General features: G+C 29.4%; 1 protein-coding gene across 1 annotated transcript; it reads right to left on the bottom strand.

Moving 5' to 3' along the window:
• Positions 1–12,039: 12,039 nt before the first annotated feature.
• LOC113380889 (protein TRI1-like) lies at positions 12,040–12,967 on the bottom strand (the record flags this gene model as incomplete). The annotated part of the gene is made up of 2 exons (XM_026619944.1): positions 12,875–12,967; positions 12,040–12,272 (listed from the first exon to the last, which is right to left on the bottom strand). Coding segments are annotated over exons 1-2 (326 nt in total), but the record flags the coding sequence as incomplete, so codon positions are not given.
• Positions 12,968–17,165: the final 4,198 nt, after the last annotated feature.

Here is a 17,165-nt window from a genome sequence, read left to right as displayed (position 1 = left end):
CTGCGAAAACAGCAATGATTGGAGTCTTACAAGCAAATATAACTGATAACGAAACAATTTGGTAATGATGCTGTTGTTTTCGATGGACTTTATTTACTGCATTCAATGAAAAATATACCAAAAACATTCGGTAATATTTCGAAAAAATAATGTCTATTTTAGCGGCAGCACATGCTGCACGAGTAGATATAGTTTTCAAATAGTCATTTAAAAGTACCAACAATTCTTAAATCTCAAAATACTGGCTGGATATTGATTGAAAAATATTTGATTTCAATTAGTTTGTGGGAGATACCGTTTCTTCTTTCAAATTTTGAAAAATATCACAACATCCTTCTCGTATTTGCTGAGGAGGATGCAAACAGAGCTGAATCAACACATAGGCGGTAATGTTAAAATTTTTAAATTTGTAATATTTTATATTTATTATATTATTAATATATTTAAATTTGTTTTTGTTATAGACGATAAGTCAGCAATGCCGAATCTTATGACGATGAAGTATTAATTGACGATATATCTGATATGATGATTAATTCATGATAATATAATATTTTTTAACTCCCGTAGGGCAAGTTATAGTAATCGCAAAAAAAATCGAAAATGAATTAATTTTTATATATCTTTACGTTTCAGAGGTTTCTGAACATTTTGGCATACCTTAGAAAAAATGGATGTATGTGTGTGTGTGTGTGTGTGTGTGTGTGTATGTGTGTGTGTTGTATGTATGTATGTATGTGTGTGTATGTATGTGCGGATACAAATTTTCGTCGACGATTCGGGAACAAGAATCAACCGATTTGAATAATTCAAAAAACATTCGATCCGTATTGATAAGGAGACGTGCTGATTAGTTTTTGGCAAAGGCAGGTCAAGCCGTTCCGAAGATACGGGGCAAAAAGTTCCGAAAACGGTAACTCAGTTTTTTAAGAGAACGGAGCGTCCGATTTCAATAATTCAAAAAACATTACATTTGTATTGACAAGATGAAGAATCGATACAACTTTCATAAGGTAGGTCCAGCGGTTTCGGAGATATAGAGAAAAAAAGTAAAAAATGAGCCCATTTGGCGGTCCATCTGTCATTAGACATTGCACATCAAATTATCATACATTTTTTATAGAGATTTTACAATAATTATAACTTTTGTTAACATTCCTATCGGTTCCGTACCAATGCTTTATCTTACAGCATCGACGGCGCTTACGGCTCTTTTTATATTTTGTCCCCTATGTAGTTGAAGCAGTACGATTGCTTTGAAAAAAAGTTTCAGATCTTCCACAATATGTCAAAATAAGAAAAAAATTTTTTATTTCAAAAAAAAAAAATTTAAAAAAAAATTTTTTAAAAAAAAAATTTTTTTAAAAATTTTTTTTTTTTCAAAAAAACTAATTTTTTGTCCAATTTATAGTTTCTCAAAATCTTATTTTTTTAAAGTAATTTTTTTTTCAAAATGTTAATCGTTTTAAAAAAAAAAAAATATTTTGGTACGGGAAGTTCCAGCAATTTGCCTTAAGCACGATGCCCTAATTGCCTTAAGACAGAATTCCACTTACAGCTAGTATTGTGACTAATTAAATTTATTTTGACCATAATTTGTAATTTCTCATAATTAAATTTATTTTGACCATAATTTGTAATTTCCTCTAATATAGTTTGAATATATGCTAACAGTTTTCACGCAACGCCTATTACTCGCCTCCCCGCCTAGCATTTTTGCCTCGTCTGGCAAGGGCTTATGCTAGCCAGAATGGTCTGGCAATTCACAGACCTTTTAGAATTGCTTAGATAAACACATATGTAATTTCAGCTTTACAGGACAAAGTTTATTTTGGGGCATTTTTTGCTCACTTTCCGGCTCGTCTGGCAGGTACTTGTGCAGGTCGAAATGGTCTGGCAGATTGATTTTCAAACTTCTCAATGAGTAAATTACATCGTATAAAAATTTGAACCTTACAGGAACAAGTTTAATTTTCGGGTGTTTTTTACACTTTCAAACGCCTGGACGACCATGATGTGCAGGGCTAAAACCTGCCAGACCGTCGTTTCCGTACTTAGCACGTTAAGAATCACCTGTACAAAAATTTTTAGCCTTACAGGAACACCGTTATTCAAAAGGTTCACTGGCTCTTGGTCTATATGGTTTGATACTATATTTTCAAAATGCAATATTTATTAAGTAAAATACTATTTTATAATTGTTGAACATTTTTTGTATTAACAATTTTAGCGATCATGCAACTTCAAAAAGCCGTTACATGTTTACATAAAAGTGCATAAAGCCTTTGGAAAGAATAAATATTCAATTTAATGACGGATCAAGAGATAATATTTCTACACTAGTACAATAGAACAACGGTCTAGAGAAACATGAAGAAGAATATAAATATAATTATTACTAATGCTGAAATGTTGAGTATTATCATTTGTAATAATTGTACCTCGTTTCTTTTTTATGTAATATAATATAGTATTGCAATTGTGTTAATATATTTTTATAAAGTATTGTTGTGGTACATTAAAACGTTTAGTCCATGTACATTTGGTACATCTTTATTTATTAGTGTGGTCCTATTCATTTGGGTTTTTTAAGCAATACATTTCGGACTGATGACCCTTCAGATCGGTTTTTGATGCTAATTCGAACAGTATGACCATCCATGGAGACTATTGGATTTGGTTTGCTGCAATATTGGTCGGTGAAAAGTATTCATTGACAGCATAGTGTAGATATTTACTCAGTACTCGATATTTTGTTCTAATACTAGTTGTCATAAGACTGCACATGTGTTGTGGATTTGATCTATTCTAAAAAGTGGGAGTTGAGGTACTTCATAATGGTAAAGCCTTAAGACGCACCAACCCGGTCACCAACTCAAATCTTCATCACAATCAATATATGCACGATTTTCAGGATCTTGAAGTTCCCTCTCCTTGATTTGTATCCAGATTAGCTTGACCACATTGTAACGTGTTTCGGGTTCATTACTACCAATTAATTTAGCTAATTCGGGGGATAGTCGGTACCTCTTATGAATTCCAGAGTTTTTCGCGACACGTTCTGCGAAAATAATAATAATTATATATTATATATATATATATATATATATGTATGTATGTATGTGTGTGTGTGTAGTTATTTGAAGAAAGTCAGAATTTATGAGTATTATAAATTGTATTATATTTTGATTTTTAACAACATTTATAGGTGACAACCCAAACAATTATCCGATTTTTTTGTAATTCATTTCAAGATTACTTATTACTTTCTAATGCTTTTAGATAAGGGCTATTTATACTAAAAATATATGCTATCTATAATTTCAAGTAAAAATCTATGAAAGTGGTAACTGAAATCTATATTTATTTTTCATTATATTCTTCATTGATTTCATTTTAAATTACGAAGTCTCTGTAAAAGCCTATCATACTGCATTCATATATTCGTTTTTATGATGTTATTTTAATTGTATTGATATATCTTTGTTCATTAGTATATATTAATTTTATTTTTCAATTACTTTCTTCGCCTCACGAAACAGTAGTTCAGAGAGGGTAGACGAACTTTTCCTCTATAATTTTGCCGCCTTTCTCGTATGCCTCCACGACCCCATTGTGCTGAACTACGAAAATAATGATAATAGAACTAGTAGCGTATGCAAATGCAATTTAAAATACTATTATTTATAATTATCATTCTAAATATTTGAATATCAACAACAACATGTCAGCTAAAAATTTGAATTAATACGAAATTTTATTATTTTAAGTTCATTTTAATAAATATTTCCTTAATATAATTGATGATTGAAAATTAAACAATGTAGAGAAAAATTACATTAGAAAACTAATATCGGATAAATTAGCAAATACATACAAACAAATCTAAAAATATTCATGTCAAGTTGTAATCAAGAAAAATAAATCCACTAAATTAGTCAAATTAGATTACAGTACGATGTAGTATATTTAAATTGACATGCTTTGTAGGAGATAAATGACATTTGTCATTGGCATAAATTGAAAACTACAAAAAAAAAATCAAAATTAAATTTGAAAATACATTATGTGAAAATACAATATTCTTATAATGAATTTTACTTACCTTCACTTTATTCCCCGGTATTTATAACTGAAAATTTGGAAAAAAAATTTTGAAAGATTTTTATACGAAAATTTTCATAGCACATTTGTTTTTGTGCTTGCAGCATACTACTATAATTTAAAATTGAAACAAGAAAAAAGTCATCAACAAAGTATGTCATTAAAATAACTGACTTTAAAAAATCAAGTATGCCAAAGCTTTCGGACATATTGTCAAACAAGGTTCAAAATTTAATAAAAAACGATTGCTAATTTATTTATTCAAAAACATGTGCTGAAATGAGTGAAAGCAAATATAACCCATAACTAGTGGGGCGCATGGCATCGTGCCTTAAGGCAAATTGCTGGAATTTCCCGTACCGTAATTAAAAATTAGAGGAATGAATATAATATAAATACAATAATTGTTTTAAATAATTTCATATAGATTCAAATGATTCATTATAAATATGGTACATACTGTAAATGTATGTGCTTATTGAGCGACAAGCGTTTTCTACAAACAACTTACGTGTATGCTTACAAAAAACTTTTATAATTTTTCTTAAATTTGATTTTTTTGATAATATAGAAATTTAATGAAAATTAGAATTTGAATTTTGAAATTTTGAAATTTTTGAAAAAAAAAAAAATTTCTTGAGAATTTGGAAATTTTTGAAACTGTCTGATTTTTCGATAATTTCGAAATATTCTCAAATTTTTGTAAGAAATATTTTTTTTAAATTCTTATGTTTTTCAAATTTTTTGAAATTTAGATATTGTTTTCAAAATAATGAAAAATTTAAAAAAATTGAGTTTTCTGAAGATTTAATTTTTTTTTAAATTTTGATTTTTTTTTTCTGAAAATTTTCAAAACAACGAATTTTTTTGTAAAACCATTTTTTGCACAGTCTACACAAACAAAAGGTTTTTTGAATTGATCTAATCTAATCAGGATGTACTTTTGAGAATTTTCATTTTTGCAAAAACGCCTCGCGATCGAGTACCGAATGTTTGTTCAATAATACAAATCGATTATTCCATACTGTTAAAAATGTCGAGGACATTTGTTTGAACCATAGACATGAACTTCAAAATTAAAAATCTTGGTACGGAACCCAGAAAAAATGTCACAAAATGTGTACACATTATTAAAATCTCTATAAAATATCTGATGATTTGATGTACATATGCCTAATGAACATTGTTACCGCCAAATTACATTTTTTTAAAAAAATATTGAGAGTCCATAACCGCTAGACCTGCCTTACCAAAAATTTTAATAGTTCTTCGTTTAATCAATACAAATAAAAAGTTTTTTGAATTATAAAAATCGGACGCTCCGTTCTCTCAAAAACTGAATTACAATTTTTGGTGCTTTTTGCCCCGTATCTTCGGAACAGCTAGACCTGCCTTCGCCAAAAACTTATCAGCATGTCTACTTATTAATACAAATCGAATCGAATAATTTTTTGAATTATTCAAATCGGTTGATCGGTGTTCCCGAAATCGTCGACGAAATTTGTATTTGTATTTTGTATTTGTATCGATTTTATCTAATAATAAGGTATGCGAAAATGCTCAGAAATCTTTGAAACGAAAAGATATATAAAAATTTTCATTTTCGATTTTTTTGCGATTACTATAACTTGCCCTACGGTAAGTTAACAATTGTATCTTGATATGAATAAGAATTTAATTTAGTCATAAACTCTACATTTATTTGAAAAATTGTGAAGAGTTTATAGCTCTACTAAACTGCACTTAAAATTAAACATCACATATTTACTTAGCGTATCATTCGAAATATTAAATTTTTCCTCGGCAATATCAAACTAGAGTGGTTATAAAATGAAGGGTGTCTAAGTTTAAATTGAATTCTTTATGGGAATTCTGAGGGTAAATCTGGTTCATAAAATCTTGAAAATTAAAATTTAATATTTTGCTGTCATATTGTCCTTTGCGGACGGTTCTCGACGGGGGTGGCACCGATTTAAAAAATTTCGATAACATTCAATAATAACTGTACTTATTGTTTTTTGGTTTGATGACCTTTGAAACCACTTTATTGAAATATATAGGTTTTTAACTTCCCGTAGGGCAAGTTATAGTAATCGCAAAAAAATCGAAAATGAAAATTTTTATATATCTTTACGTTTCAGAGGTTTCTGAACATTTTGGCATACTTTAGAAAAAATGGATGTATGTGTGTGTGTGTGTGTGTATGTATGTATGTATGTGCGTGTGTGTATGTATGTGCGGATACAAATTTTCGTCGACGATTTCGGGAACACGGATCAACCGATTTGAATAATTCAAAAAGCATTTGATTCGTATTGATAAGGAGACGTACTGATTAGTTTTTGGCGAAGGCAGGTCCAGCCGTTCCAAAGATACGGGGCAAAAAGTGCCGAAAACAGTAACTCAGTTTTTAAGAGAACGGAGCGTCCGATTTTAATAATTCAAAAAACATTTTACTTGTATTGACAAGATGAAGAATTGATCAAATTTTCATGAAGGCAAGTCTAGCGGTTTCGGAGATCTAATGATAAAAGTAAAAAAAAATGCCATCTGGCGGTCAAAAATGATCATTAGACATATGCACATCAAATTATCAGATATTTTATAAAGATTTTAACAATAAGTATAATTTTTTTTTACATTTTTATGGGTTCCGTACCAATGCTTATCCGTTAGACGGCGGCGCGGCAGTTGCGCGCTTTGACATTTTGTCTCTATGCAGATAAAGCAGTACGATTGCTTTGAAAAACAGTTCAGAATTTCCAAAGTATGTCAAAATGAAAAAAACATTTTTTTTTTCAAAAAAATTTTGTTTCCAAAAAAAAATTTTTTTTTCAAAAAAAGTAATTTTTTGTCAAATTTATAGTTTCTCTCTAATTTTTTCGAAGTAAATTTTTTTCAAAAATGTTAATCGTTTTTAAAATAATAATTTTTGGTACGGGAAGTTCCAGCAATTTGCCTTAAGGCACGATGCCTTAATTGCCTTAAGACAGAATTCTACTTACAGCTAGTTATATAATATTTTTTGTCAATTAAAACTCAACTTTGAATAAACAGAAACCTTATGAGGACTTAATAGTCTTACGAGACAACAATTGGAGAAAAAAAGATAATTATTGATGCTATTAACAAAAGATATAAAATAAAATTATTTTGACATATAATTATATTGGAAGTCGTTTTGATTAGTTTTTGCTGAAGAATGACCACATTATTTCATCGCAAATAAATTTGGAAACGATCAAACTTTTGAGGTCAGTTTAAATCGAGAATTATATAATGAAGCTTTTAAATTATAAGAAGATAAAACAGAATTTCTAATAGATAGAACAGATATTAACAGCATTTATTTTGATCTGTTTTTTATAATAGAGCTACTGGTGTTTATGGCATCGTGCCTTAAGGCAAATTGTTGGAACTTCCCGTACCGTAACGAAATGTTCGAGGAATATTAAATGTCTTCAAATAGATTATTCTAAATAAATACTGTAACATTGTCTAATGTTTATAAGAATTATATAAACTGAATTGCAAAGTTGAAATAATTTGTTTAAAGTATATTAGAACTTAAGTCAGAATTACAATTAAAATCTGAATTATTTTTGATAGCCAAAAAATCAATATTTTTTGAAAAAAAAAATTGAAAAAAAATGAAAACAAACATTTTTTTTTCAAAAGCAATTATTTTGTTAAAACAAGCAGAAAATTCTTTGAATCATTCAAATCGGACGCTTAGTTCTCTCAAAAACTGCAATTGTTTGCACATTTAGCTCTGTATCTCCGAAATGGCTGGGCCTGCGTTTGCCAAAAACTAATCATCTCTTCTCCAATTCATTACAAATGGAATGTTTTTTAGATCATTCAAATCGGATGCTCCGTTCTCTCAAAAACTCGATTTCTATTTTCTGCACTATTTGCTTCTTATTTCCGTAACTGCTAGACTTGCCTTTGCCAAAAACTAATCAGCACATTTCCCTATCAATAGGAATCGAATGTTTTTTGAACCATTCAAATCGGTTGATCCGTTTGCCCCAAAACGTGGACGAAATCCGTACATAAATACACACACATCCATTTTTTCTGAGGTATGCCAAAATGTTCAGAAAAAACCTTCAAAACGGGAAGAAATGTAAAAATTTGCAATTTCGATTTTTTGACGATTACAATAACTTACCCTACGGAATGTTAATAACGCTAAAATGATTTTAGTTTTATACAAACCAAAGTTTTTAATTGCATCATTAACTCTTTCACTACGAGCTTTGCCTATAGGCGGCATCTACATGACTACCTATGTGTACGGGTGTCACTTATGGACGACATCCAGTGTGTCGACACTAGTTCCAAAATTTATCACTTTGAGTAATATTATTAAGAATTGTCATTTATTGTTGTAATTTTTAGCACTTCAAAAGGAGTTTTATACGATTTTAAATACGATTGCATTGTTAATGATTGAAAAATCTTGAAATATGTTGTTGTCCGGTCCACAGAGCAGTGCTACTGGGCGGCTCGCTGTTCTGTACAGTCGTGTCAATTGCGGAAAATACAACAAAAGCCAAAATAAATTTTATTTATTTAGTAATGGGATAATTGCTAAGCTCAGTCATGGACTCGTGTAGATGGAGTCGTAAGTTCAAACCCCGCTTTGGGTAACTGACATCAAATGTTTTCTATTGAAAATTTCCCATTTGATGCACTGCGGTGTGAAATGGCAATCAGAAATCTCTTACACTATTCTTCCCTGAATCGACTTGTTCAACTTGGCTCACGGTCCTGCTCTAGGGCAGTACTACCCATTATTCTAGAAATGATATTTTTGGTTTACAGAAATATTGGAATATTTTATTAGTTTTAAAGAGATAAAAAATTACAAAATCTTATGAAAATATTGAGATCCCCCCAAACATTTGAAAAAAGTTTTCAAGATGTGTTTCCCGAATTACTAATTTATTAATAGTTTGTCATAAAACAGAAAGTTTTAGCGAGCTGTCTAGTAATAATTTTAATCAAATCACGATTATCCGAATGCAAGCGATATTAAAAGTTAGTTCGCATTCGGCAAATGACAATGGCATGCGGTGTCTCGTAGCGCGGACTTTAGTAAGTGTTTGCTACCTGTGAATCCATTCCGGGGTTCTGTCTTATCTCGAGCACTTTGGCGAATGGCTTCCTGCGGTGCCAGTAATCTGTTTTAGACCAATTTAAATTATCTTAATCGAGTTATTCGCCCAGATCTGTATTTAATTCGCATGGTTTTGCTTCGAACAGATTCCCACTTTGATTCCATCTGTTCACAGTAATTAGATTTTTTATACGCAGTGTCTCTCCGCGCAAAGTCGCCTGAAGTGCGTTCGATGCAAATAGTTGTTTTGCAGATAGAACTATAGCGGAAAAGTGGATGAACTATTATGATTATGAATTTGTTAGTTGAATATAACAATAACTAGTAATATGTTATCGCATTATTTTCTTATCGATTACTTGAGGGGGTATTCTAGTGTAGAGCGATGAATTTTAGGTCATTTTTAAAGTGTCGTAAAAAAAGCAATGAATGTTTTTATTTTCTACTTTTTTTACTACTTGTTCATTAATATTATTGAAATACAATACAAGAAATAAAAAATAAAAAAGTTAAAAATTGCGAAAACTGGCAGCTGATGAAGTGGGTGGTCTCAAAAAATTGGCACTTCAGTCTTGACACGATTTCAGCTCTCGTAGCCATCGGAAATGCAAAAAATAAAAAGATTATTACTCTACAATGATGTCGCAATCGCCCGAACTAGCGATGAGTAAAAAGAATCTTTTTTACAAATTGGCGACTGTTTGAAAAAAAAGTGTTTTAGTTTTTTTGAGTTTCTCAAATTTTTTAAAAATAGTAAAAATTGGATTTTGGGGATAATCCTAGTTCGGGCTATACGTCGGTCGATTAAAACTCAAGAAATCGTGTCAACAGTACTGAAAAAGTCTATTCCGAGAAAAAACGCATTTAAAGTTTTGCGAGAAGCCAAACCAGTGTGGCGACCGAGTCAGTAAAATGACTATATCTTCGAAAATAATTAAAATTTTCAAAAATTTTCTCGTACCCATATTCTTAGATAGTTAAACTTTGAAAATTTGAAATAAAAATCATTTTTTTTGAATTTATACACTAGAATACCCCCTTAATAGTAATATTATATTAAAAATAATCAACAAGCATTAATTCTAAATTCTTTATTATCAAATGGAATTCAAACATTCTGCAGAATACAATAAAATAAATATTGTTTTTGGTAAATGATTCACTCCTAGTAATTGAGTTTGTGCATAGAAAAAAAACTGCTTGAAACATTTGAACTGATTGTGAGTTAAATGGGTTTAAATATTTTGTTTTTATGTTTTTATTTTTAACTTCCCGAAGGGTAAGTTATTGTAATCGTTCATAAATCGAAATTGAAAATTGTAACATTTCTTCACGTTTTGATGGTTCCTGAACATTTTGGCATACCTCAGAAAAAATGAATGTGTTTGGTTGTATGTGTGTGTGGGTGTATGTATGTATGGATACAATTTTTCGTCCACGTTTTTAGGCGCACTGATCAACCGATTTGAATGGTTCAAAAAACATTCGATTTTCATTAATCGGAGATGTGCTGATAGTTTTTGGCAAAGTGTTTTGGAGATGAGCAAAGAGTGCAGAAAATAGAAATCGAGTTTTTGAGAGAACAGAGCATCCGATTCGAATGATCTCAAAATAATCAAGTCGTAATGATGGGGAGAAGTGGTCATTAGATTTTGGCAAATGTAGGTCTAGCCGTTTTGGATATAGCAAACTAATTGTGCAAAAAATAAGTTTTTGAGAGAACTAAGCATCTGATCAAAAATCCTTTTGCTTGTTTTGACAAAATAATTACTTTTCGAAAAAAAATCTTACATGCTTTAAAGGAATAATTTTAACTTTGTAATTTAGTTTATATGAATCTTATAAAAGTTAGACAATGTTACAGTATTTATAATAATCTATATAAAAACATTTCATATTTCGTTACGGTACGGGAAGTTCCAGCTATTTGCCGGCACGATGCCATACACAACTAGTTTACTTGTTTTTTTTTCTGTACGAAACTAACAAGAATTGTAGCATTTTGCAATCCTGTTTAAGTGCGAAAACTTTTAATGGAACTTGCGCAAAAATTTTCAAGGTAGATCAATTTTAAAAATTTGAAGTTCTAAGAATTTGGATGCTCGAAAACTTGCATCAAATTTATTATTCTTGACTGTGGTTTTCTAGAAATGAAATTTAGGGGATCGGTCGCACAGTTTAATTTAAATGAACAAAAGTTATAATTATTAACCACAATAACCAAATAATTATCACAGTTTGATCAAAACCCTAGCTTACACTCGTTACACTTAACAGCTTATAACTTTCAAACTGTATGGGATATTTTTATTTTATATTTTACTACTTTCAGACTCAAATTATTCAAATCGGTTAATCGGTGTTCCCGACATCGTTGACGAAAATTGTATCCGGACACACACACATACATTCATTTTTTCTAAGGTATGCCAAAATTTTTAGAAACCTATGAAACGTAAAGATATATGTAAATTTTCATTTTCGACTTTTTTTGCGATTACTATAACTTACACTACGAGAAGTTAAAAATACACATACTTTTTTCAATCAGAACATCAGATTTTTTCGTGAAAGCAAACTTCTCTTTCCGAAAGTTGAAAAAACAACAACAATGTCAATACTTCATAAAAATAAATCATAAATGAAAAAATTGTGTTCACTTTTTTAATGAGAATAGTAATACGAAGACAAGAACGGTTTAAAGCATAGATAATAAACAAGTCTAAATGATTCCAAATTATTGTTAATGTTTTATCGTATGATTCAATATGTGTTCTTGAAGTTATTCAATAAAGTGTGAGTTCAAATACTTCATGATGGTAAAGCCTTTGAGGCGCACCATCCCGGTCACGCTCTCAAATTCTTCGTCACAGTCGATGTAGGCAGGGTCTTCCGGGTCTTGGAGTTTTCTTTCCTTGATTTGAATCCATATTAATTTGACTACGTTGTACCGTGTCTCGGGTTCATTACTACCAATTAATTTGGCTAATTCGGGGGATAGTCTATACCTCTTATGAATCCCAGAATTTCTAGCAACACGTTTCTGCAAAAAATAACAATAATATAAATAATAATAATATGAATTATAATATATATATATATATTATAATTCATATTATGAAAAGTAATAAATAAGTAATAATAAAAATTCATCACAAAACAATCGGATAATTGTTGGGGTTGTTATCTTTAAACGTTGTTATAAGTCAAAATTTTATTACATACAAATATAAGTTCTGAGTTTTTTATATATATATATATATATACAAAACTCAGAACTTATGGGTATTATAGTTGTAATAAATTTTGACTTATAACAACGTTTAAAGATAACAACCCCAACAATTATCCGATTGTTTTGTGATGAATTTTTATTATTACTTATTTATTACTTTTCCAATGCTTTCAGATAAGGGCTATTTTTACAAAAAATATTCTGATATCTATAATTTCAAGTAAAAACCAATGTGATAACTAAAATCTATATTTATTTTTCAATATATTCTTCATTGATTTCATTTCAAATTACGAAGTCTTTGCAAATGCCTATCATACTAAATTCATATTTTTGTTTTTATGATGTTATTTTTGATGTATTGATACATCTTTTTTTATTAATATATATTAATTTTATTTTTCAATTACTTCCTTTGCCTCATAACTCAATACTTCTGACAGGGTAGACGAACTATTTGTCCTTGATTTCGTCTCTCTTCTTGTATGCCTCCTCGGCCCCATGGTGCTGAACTGCAGAAATATAATTAATAGAACTAGTAGCATATGGGAATGCTATTTCAAATACTATTATATCTAATTATCATAACTTAAACTGAAAATTCGAATCAATACGAAATTTCATTATTTTCAATTAATTTTAATAAATTTTTCTTTAATATAAGTGATGTAAGAGCAAAATTACATTTGAAAATCAATATCGGATAAATTAACAAATATTTCAGATAATTCGGATAAATTAAACGCCCATAAATAAAAAATCTCCATATCAAGTTAGCATATCATTAAATTTGTAGCATATAAATGACATTTGTAAAAAAACAACTTTGTAACATATAAATGACATTTGTCATTGACATAAAATTGAAAACCCCCAAAAAAAAATTAAAAATCAAAATTATTTTACAAAATACGTTAGGTGGTAATACAACAAATGTTTCTATAATTAATTTTACTTACATTTATTTTGTTCCTCACTCTTACTTTAAAATTTATAAAAAAAATATAATTTAAAATTTTTTAGTGGAATTTTATATAGCGCATTTGTTATTGTCCTCGCAGCATACTACTATAATTTAAAATTCAAACAAAATAAAAAATCATAATCAAAGTGTCCACTCAACTGAATTTATAAGATCTAGTGAGCCAAATTTCTCTGAGCAAATTGTCATACGAGTTCAAAAAGTTATTAACGACGATTGCTATTTTACTTATACAAAAACATACGCTGAAATTAGTGAAGGCAAATATAATAGTGTAAACATAACTAGTGTAAATATTTTGAAATTTTTAAATAAAGTTGACTTTTTTGAAAAATTTGAGTTTTTTTAACGTGCCGTAGGATGAGTTTAGGTAAGTTATAGTAATCGTCCTAAAATCGCAAGTGAAATTTTTTGCATATTTTAACGATTTCGAGATTTCTGAATATTTTGGCATACCTTGCAAAAAATGAATTTATGTTTGTGAGTATGAAGTATGCGTATATACAGATAATTGTCGACGTTTTCGGGACCATCGCTCAACTGATTTGAATGATATTTAAAAACTATTCTATTCTCATTCATGGAGAAATGTGCTAAATAGTTTTTTTTGTTGGCAAAGACAGGTTCGGCCATTTCGAAGATACGTAGCGAAGAGTGCAGAAAATAGGAATTCGGTTTTTGCGAGAACGGGGCATCCGATTCGATTGATTCAAAATAGATTTGACAGCGTTGTCGTGCTTGTTACTTTTCGGGAGTTACAGAGCAGAGAGTGCTAAAAATTACCGGTTTTGAAAAAACGGAGCATCTGATTCGAATGATTCAAAAAACATTTTGAATAGGACAGTATGAAAAAACAATTCTTTCTGGGAAAGCAAAAAAAAAAATCAAAATAAATTTTTTTTGAGAAAAAATAAGTAAGCTTTTATGTGTTTTTATGAAAAGCTACTCAATCTAACTTAATATTAACAAAACATTTTACAAAAATGAAATAAAGTACACTTAAAAATTATATTAATGTTTTGTAACTTATAAGCAACTATAAGGTTTGTGAGAATTTTGGCATACCTTCGAAAAATTGGATGTATATGTGTGTGTGTTTTTTTTTTGTATAGCGAAGGAAATGCCTTTATGCATCCCAGACTGGTGTTCTGTCTGGGTATGTCGGACTCAATACCGCCCTGGTATAATACCGACTAAAAACCTCCGCTTTGCCCTTGCCTCTGGTCCCCACGGAAACCGCCGATAGGCATTACTTCGTGGGGGGAGGATCTAGAATGATGTAATTTTTAACTTGTTATAATCAATGTTATAATTCATAAACATTATACTCATCTTTTAAATGGGCGAAGTCCCATTCGCTCTTTCTCTTTCTATAGAACGCAGGTCAATTAAAACGTCTCTCGCAAATCTGTCTATGGCGTTCCAAGCAGCTTCACTTGCCAGCATCACTTCAACAACATTACCTGGGGCAATTCTGCGTCTCAATGTTTTTTCCACATCATCCCGTAGAGCACCAAATCGCGGGCACACACATTGCCTATGTGTGTGTGTATGTGTGTATGTGTATGTGTGTGTGTGCGGATACAAATTTTCGTCGACGATTTCGGGAACACCGATCAACCGATTTGAATTACGCGTTTTGACATTTCGTCTCTAAGCAGTTAAAGCAGTACGATTGCTTTGCAAAAAAGTTCAGAATTTCCAAGATATGTCAAAATAAAAAAAACATTTTTTTTAATTTTTTTTTTTAAAGTAATTTTTTGTCAAATTTATAGTTTCTCAAAAATCTAATTTTTTTAAAGTAAAATTTTTTCAAAAATATGTTAATCGTTTAAAAAAAAAAAAAAAAATGGTACGGGAAGTTCTAGCAATTTGCCTTAAGGCACGATGTCCTGCGCCCCACTAATCACTTTCGATTTTTTTGCGATTACTATAACTTGCCCTATGGGAAGTTAAAAAAAACTGAAGCATATATGGAAAGCTTTTAACGCTTAGGCTTCAACAATTATGTACACAAATTTAGTTTAGCTCTAATTCATAATTAGTTTAAAATGTTTGAACTACTGATAGCTTGTTGTTACAATTGCGTTAATTTGTTTAGTGTAGTGTTAAATTGTTTTTGTCTCGATGAAGACTAAAACGTATGGATTAATAAAGCTGATTTCCTAATTGCTTTATTTTTTTTTTACTTAGTGATATTGCCTGACTCAACACCCTCGTTTATATATATTTATATATATATATATATATATATATATATATATATATATATATATAATAAAACTATTAAATTTATAAATTTTAGTCATAAGAATGGTTAATGCAAAATATTATGTTCGACACAGGTGCAAGGCATGTTACTTGTGCATGTAATGCAAGTTGAATCATTATTATTTCGAACTATCTAAAGTGGAAAATATCGAATGAAGAAAATATTTGAACTTTTTTAATATAGAATGAGAAGATTTTATATTTTTTTTATTATTGAGAAAGAAATCGAGTAACATTCCGCACGAGAGCAGATGAAATTGTTTTTATGATCCTACATTTAAATGCGCAGACTATATGAGCGTTGATTATAAATCTTGAATTATTAGATGTGGAGTTCCACACATTCAGATAACCGAGTGTAAACCTTACTGTATTAAACATTATCATTCAACAACAAGATCAATCACTTTTGCCTGTAAATTGTTATTGCTCAAACAGTAGATATCTACTAGGGTTTATACAAAAACCGACATTTCAGAAAACCGGTTTTCGAATTTTAATTTTATTAAAAATCTGGTTTTAGCCGGTTTTCGAATTTTATATAGAAAATATTTATTTTAAATAAATATATTTAAATAAATAAATGTTTGCTCAAATATTATATAATATATCCGCAAAAATGTGATTAAGAGCAGTTTTTGACTGAATTTATTTATTATTCAATTTTATGGATAGTAAACAAAATTATTTTAATTTTAATTTAATGTTTGCTCGAATATTTTATAATATATCCGCAAAAATGTGATTAAGAGCAGAATTTGACTGAATTTATTTATTATTCAATTTTATGGATAGTAAACAAAATTATTTTAATTTTAATTAGTAGAACTAAAAAATAATAGTTTATCTTGATTAAATAACTTTGAAAATAATTATTCGTTATTCATGCATCACTTTCACATATAAGAATGAAAATATTTTTATGATAGTGAAAGGAAAGTTTTCGAATAAATAAAAATAATGCATTTTTAAGTAAAAAACATTCATTAAATAAAAAAAAATTTATTGGATACATGTTGATACACACTTATTAATATCAATTTTAGTTTTAAAAACAATTAAGCTAACCTCTCGGATATTGTATGTTCCGAGCAATTCTAATTAACTAATTTTAAACATTCTAATTGTTTTTTTGTTTAATAAAATATGATTTAAAAAACTGAGAACGTCTATCGAATTGCTACTTAGACGTGTCCTTTGTTCACTCACAAAATTTTTTGAAATAGAAAATACTCTCATACTTGCGACCAAATTATGCTTAATTGTTTTTAAAGCCTGATATAATAATTCTAAGTGTTTTGTTCTTTTATTTGTGGCTTCTAGCGTTTTAAGTTTGAGTAGAAGTTACTTCTTCAACTATAAGTCACTTTGTTTTAAATTAATATATGCACTGGTATAAAAATCTAAATATATACAAAACCTTTCTGGGAACCATTGCAGACTGATAA

This window comes from Ctenocephalides felis, unplaced genomic scaffold (genome assembly GCF_003426905.1).
Source record: "Ctenocephalides felis isolate EL2017-DRISC unplaced genomic scaffold, ASM342690v1 CF-g0.4_SCAFFOLD_02447, whole genome shotgun sequence".
Taxonomy (NCBI): Eukaryota; Metazoa; Arthropoda; class Insecta; order Siphonaptera; family Pulicidae; genus Ctenocephalides; species Ctenocephalides felis.
This window is presented reverse-complemented; position numbering and strand designations above follow the sequence as displayed.